This window comes from Oryzias melastigma, linkage group LG20, assembly GCF_002922805.2.
Source record: "Oryzias melastigma strain HK-1 linkage group LG20, ASM292280v2, whole genome shotgun sequence".
NCBI lineage: Eukaryota > Metazoa > Chordata > Actinopteri > Beloniformes > Adrianichthyidae > Oryzias > Oryzias melastigma.
In genome coordinates, this window is record NC_050531.1 from 2,026,899 (window position 1) to 2,033,395 (window position 6,497).

At 35.1% G+C, this 6,497-nt stretch overlaps 1 protein-coding gene across 1 annotated transcript in view; it reads left to right on the forward strand.

Moving 5' to 3' along the window:
• The window catches only part of LOC112150995 (cadherin-6), an 83,452-nt gene that overhangs the window by 52,349 nt on the left and 24,606 nt on the right, over positions 1 to 6,497 (forward strand). Inside the window, exon 5 of the mRNA XM_024279557.2 lies at positions 1,591 to 1,885. Within this exon, the coding sequence (XP_024135325.1) occupies positions 1,591 to 1,885 (295 nt within the window). The remainder of the gene's footprint in view (positions 1 to 1,590; positions 1,886 to 6,497) is intronic.

Sequence of the window (6,497 nt, forward strand, 5' to 3'; positions counted from 1 at the left end):
TGAGTGTTTATGTTTCACTGAGGTGGATGGTGATGGAATGTACTCAGGGGGAGAGCGCCCGGCCATCCCCGAGGATGAGGACTTTGACGGTTCCTCATCCTGGACTCTTTCATCAGAGTTCAGCTGCTGCTCCGTCCTCGAGGTTTATCTCATAAAACAACATTTCTGTTAAAATAACCGAAGACATTTCTATAAAAATGACTTTTTCTTTTTGATAAAACATTTGAAACAAAGGAAAGTCTTTTTATTGTGAATAAAACAAATAAAATATTAATTGTGTTTAGGGAAATAAATGGTGACGCTGCCTGAAATGACACAGTAACCGTAGCATCAAACAGGATTTAAAAATCAAAGCTCATATTAAAAAGAATTTAGAGAAAAATAGTTACAGAGGATCAGAGGTTTGTTCATTTGAGGATTTTGCTCTAAATTGTGTTTTTACTAAGGAATTAAATGGATACATGAAAATAAGGTTTAAGTTTCATTATTTGATTTGAATTCACACTTTTGTTTACAGACAGTAAATACAGACGGTTGTAACTCATTTTAGTACGGATCAGATGATTTTGAACCAGATTATTCTGGATCAGATTATCTTGGATCAGATTGCTCTGGATCAGATTATCTTGGATCAGATTGCTCTGGATCAGAATAGCTTGGATCAGATTGTTGTGGATCATATGATTTCAAATCAGATTATTCTGGATCTGATTATTCTCGATCAGATTGATCTGGATGTTATTTTTTTTGGATCAGATTATTCTGGATCAGATTGTTTACAATTATGGTACAAATTCTTTGGATTGTTTCTATATTTAATTTCTCAGCCTTAAAAAATTGTTTATTGATTTAAAGTTGGTTTATAAAAACAGATATAAAATGACAAAAAATATATATAAATATATCAAATAAAATCTAAAGATTTTTCGTCATAAATTCTTTGGAAATTGATTAATTTTCCCACGACTTGGTTTAGAGTTTTGTTTTGATTCGATCTATTATTCACGTAAAAAAAAAGACTAAAACATTTAGATTTTTTTTTTCTAATAAACACACAACAGTGAAGATTCTGTTGGCCGTTTCAAATGATCAACACACAGAGAAACAATATTAGAGGTTCTGGGTTGGAGCCTTGAGGAACACCACATTTCAAATCAAATTAAACTTTATTTATAAAGCACTTTAGTAGCACAAAGGTTTACAGAATACATCAACTCTCCTGATCCTTCATAAAGAAACATAAAAAGGGTCATGAATAAAAAGTAAATAGAAACAATCGTTTTTTGGCATTAAAATAATGATTAATGTTACCAGCTGCTGGACCTCCAACATTGATCCACTGCTTTCAGGTCGAAGCTTTTTTAATCTGTGATTTCTGATTTAAAAATATTACAAGTTGGACTCGTTTAAACTTAATTCTTCAAGTCTTTGAACATATAATAGATAAGATGAATAAAGTAAGGTGTATAAGAGTATAATGTATCATTTTTTTTACAGATTTTTGTCCATGAAATAAAATAAAGTCCATCTTAAGACGGCGTGACGGTTACCACCGACCTGTGACCTGACTCCTCCTGTGTTCGTCCACAGCTTCACTCCGACTCGGACCGAGGCGACGGCAGCGTGAAGTACGTCCTCACCGGGGAGGGGGCCGGGACCCTCTTCAAGATCGATGAAAATTCGGGGGACATCCACGCCACCAAGAGGCTGGACCGAGAGGAGAAGGCCTTCTACATCCTCCACGCCAAAGCCGTCGACCGGCAGACCAACGAGGCGCTGGAGGGCGAGTCCGAGTTCATCATCAAGATCCACGACATCAACGACAACGCGCCGCGCTTCACCAGGGACCCGTACTCGGCCCGGGTGCCGGAGATGTCTGACATCGGTACGTTTATGTCACACCGACTCACTCACCTGAGCGGGACAGGTGAGAGGAGCTCTGATGATCCGAAGGGTCTCAGATGGAATCATCGTTTCCCATAATGCCTCATTCTTAGTGGACCGCCTCCTGCATGAAACGGCAGATAATGCAGGCTGGAGGTACCCGGATTTCCCTGAGGTGGATCCGATGATTTAGGATCAGATTATTGAGGATCAGATGATTTAGGATCAGAATATTAAGGATCAGATGATTTAGGATCAGAATATTGAGGATCAGATTATTTAGAATCAGAATATTGAGGATCAGATGATTTAGGATCAGAATATTAAGGATCAGATGATTTAGGATCAGAATATTAAGGATCAGATTATTTATGATCAGAATATTTTGAATTTGATGATTTAGGATCAGAAGATTTTGATCCAGATTACTTTGAATCAGATTATTTTGGATCAGATGAGTTGGGATCAGATGATTTAGGATCAGGTTATTTTGAATCAGATGATCATGAATCAGATCATTTTGGATCACATGATTTTTTATCATTCAGTTCTGGCTGAGATTATTTTGGATCAGATAATTCTGGATCCGATGCAGTGATCGTTGTGGTTTGGACTCCTCTCCTCAGAGATTCCTGTTTTGATTCCGTGATTACTTGGAGGAAATTGTATTTGCAGAACGTTGGAAACGTTTGGACCCAGCGGGTTTCAGACCAGCGTGAACATCTTGAAAGTTTATTTTTGTGCTCAGATCCAAACCTTTTTGAGGGTCTGAGTCATGAGAGGAAATTGTGATCGTTTTGGGATCAAAATTGTCGTCTGACGTTTGTGTTGTGGTGCAGGACACTAGAAATGTGGCATTGACATGTTTTCTTTCAGTTTGTTTTAGTTTACGTCAGGAGTTTTCAACCTGAGGCTCTGAAGACTCATGAGGCTCCTTCATCTTATTATAGTGAAGTTTAGTCATTTATTTTTAGATTTTTAAACTCAGGTGATCTTAGATGAGTAAAAGTAATTGTCTTTTTTTGACATTACACGACATCAAGAGGCATTGGGACCATTCCTCCAAAATGCACACTGGTCAGATAACTGAGCAAATGATGGTAAAAGTTTAATGTTTTGTGACATTAGTTCATTATTAGAATAAACTTAAATTCATACTTTTATTTTATGTCTAGTTGTTGTTCAGAGGAAAGTTGTTCAGATGATTTTAGATCTGTTTATTCTAAATGAAATGTTTTTGGATCAAATGTTTTTGGATTACATGATTTTAAATCATATCATTTTTTAAATCAGAATATTCTAAATCAGAAGATTTGGGATCTGATTATTCTGATTCAGATGATTTGGAATCTGATCTTGAATTTAATTATTTTGGATCAGGTCATTCTAGATCAGATTATTTTGAATCAGATGATTTTGGATTAGGAGATTCTGAATCATGTGATTTTAGATTACATAATTTTTAATCAGATGATTTTGGATTACATGATTTAAATCATATCATTTTTTAAATCAGAATATTCTAAATCAGAAGATTTGGGATCTGATTATTCTGAATCGGATGATTTGGAATCTGATCTTGAATTTAATTATTTTGGATTAGGTGATTCTAGATCTGATGATTTTGAATTATATGATTTTAGGACAGATGATTCTGGATCAGATTATTTTGAATAATTTGATTCTAGATAAAATGATTAAATAAATTAGATGAATTTGAATCCGATGATTTTGGATTTCAGGATGTTGGATCAGATGATTTTGGATGTTGGTATATTACTAGAATAAACTTAAATTCATATTTTTATTTTATGTCTAGTTTTTGTTCAGAGGAAGTATTCTTAAAGTATAAAAACACATAATCTGGGTCTTATTTGACATGAGATGTATTTTATTTTGAAAGGACCTTGTATGTGCTGCTGTCAAGAGTAGCAAAATAAAAATAAAACTGTTATAATTTAATTTTAAATATTGATTATATTTATGAGTGGATAAATAGCCTAATAAAATGATAAATAAAGTGTATTTTTCTAATCACTGAGGTGGAACTTTGTGGCTCTCGCTGCGTTTTGGTCTGTCAGAAACTGGATCATGTGACTCTTTTAGAGTCAAAGATGGTAGACCTCTGATCTAAGTCTTCCTGGGGGGTAATGTGACGTTCAAAAGCATAAAAAAGCCCTAAAATCTGTTCTTTCTAGAGGAAACTGCAGTGTGTCTGCCAGCTGGAGCTCTATAAAAAAAAAAATCCAACTTTCATCAGGATTGATTCAGTAGAATAATTCTCATGTTTTATTGTAGTTCTGGGGAGAAGATTGTAAATGTACCCATCGTGGGTAGTCAGCGTGGCTTTCTGCTCCTCGTTGGTGTTTCTAAGGCTGCAGTTGGGCAGAGAAGAGAGTGTTTGGAAGCTGCAGAGTCTGCATTACCTTCAGAAGTTCATTAACTTTCCTAAAGCTGTGAGACTTCCAAACTTTCATTCCAACGTTGGAAAAAGTCCCGGTGGTTCTCCCGCGCCGTTCTCCCATCCCTCCTTTTCTTCCCCCACAAGAGAAAAACTCCCCAAAAGTGAGAAGTCGCCTGTTTGGTGAGGTCGTTACCCCCCAGTTTTACACGTGTCTATATTTATACCACTTTCCATTAAATATTTCTACTCAATTAATTTTCCTCGGCGTGTAATGAGGCAACATTTGGCCCCGCGAGGCGCCGCCGGGGAGGTGGCACTTGGCTAACCGCTCCTCTTTGTTCTGTGGAAACAACTCCAGCCTCTCTGGCAGAGGAAGTGGATCAGAAGTTGTTCTGGTTCCACCGAGTCTCAGATCTGCGATGCAGAACGCCCGCCCGCCGCTCACTCGGGGGGATATATTTAGATAAAGTAAATGAGGAGTTATGGATTTGCTGCAGAGAGCGTACAGGTGGAATGACGACGGCTTCAGGAGCGCAGAGGATCAGTCACGTTCTGTAGGAGCCAGATTAGAAGACCGGACGCCTCCTCAGATGCTGAAGCAGCTTCTGAGGAGCCAAGTTTAGCTTCTGTTTCAGTAACATGCTAACGTTTCTGGCTAATTTCTTATCAACTGAGGTTTTTAGGCTAATATAGAGTCTAGCTTCTATTTTAGCAACATGCTAACGTTTTGGGCTAATTTGTTGTCTACTGATGTTTTTATACTAATTCAGAGTTTTGCTTCTATTTCAGTAACATGCTAACGTTTTCTTTTTTGGATAATTTGGTATCTACTAAGTTTTTTTTTTATCATAATTCAGAGCTAAACTTGTATTTTAGCAACATGCTAACGTTTTTGGCTAACTTCTTATCAACTGAGGTTTTTGGGCTAATTTAGAGTCTAGCTTCTATTTTAGCAGCATGCTAACTTTTTCTTTTTTGGCTAATTTGATATCTACTGAGTATTTTTTAAATGCTAATTTAGAGTTAAGCTTCTATTTTTTCCCCAACATGCTAACGTTTTTGGCAAACTTGTTATCTACTGATGTTTTTATGCTAATTCAGAGTTGAGCTTCTATTTTAGTGACAGGCTAATGCTTTTGGGTAATTTGTTAGCTACCAAAATTTTTTCTATTATAATTTAGAGTCTAGCTTCTATTTTCCCAACATGCTAACGTTTTTGGCTAATTTGTTATCTATTTGGTTTTTGTTTATGCTAATTCAGAGTTGTTGAGCTTCTATTTTAACAACAGGCTAATGCTATTGGCTAATTTTTTTAGCTACCAAAGTTTTTTAATGCTAATTTAGAGTTTAGCTTCTATTTTTGCAACAGGCTAAGTTTTTTTTTTTGTTTGTTTGTTTGGCTAATGTGTTATCCACTGAAGTTTTTTATGCTAATTTAGAGTTTACCTTTATTTTATTATTATTATTTTTTTGATGAATTTGTGTACTGTGGATTTTTAGGCTACGAGCTAGCTTTTTTGTGTGGCTAATTTGGCATTACTAACTTTTTTGGGTGAATTTGGAGTTTAGCTCATATTTAAGCAACACACTCAATGTTTTTTTGAAAAATTGACATGTATTCTAGATTTTTAAGCAATTTTACTACAATTTTTTTCAGAAATTCGGTTCAACTTCAACACTCTTTCATAGTTCTTTAACAAAATTTCCATTTTTTTTTTTTTTTTTAAATTTAACATTTTGCAAATAGCTTTTGCATTTTTAGCAAATCCGTTCAGCAGTTAATGTGAATAATTTAAGCAAAAATCATTCACCCTAGCATTATCGCTGGTAATGCAAATTTTCTAGGTAATTTTGAAACAGTGAGATCAAAACTTTATCTTTTGTGAAAAATATTTCCTTTTTTCAGATGTTTTTTCAAACCAAATTTGATTTAATCTTGTTTTAATACCAGAAACTATTAAAGGACAGGGCTGCACGATTCATTAAAAGTTTAATAAACTATCATCTTAATTATCTTTTTTTTAGTTAGTTTAAAGCTAATAATAGTTAAGATCCACTTTGTGCATAACCCGACTAGTCAACTAACCAGAATATTAACCGGTGATTAGTCGATTAAGTTTATTAAGTTTATTAAATTTATATGGCGCCTTAAAATGACCTCAGTCAAACAAGGCGCCGCACATTAAAAGTTCAAGGAACAATAAAATCA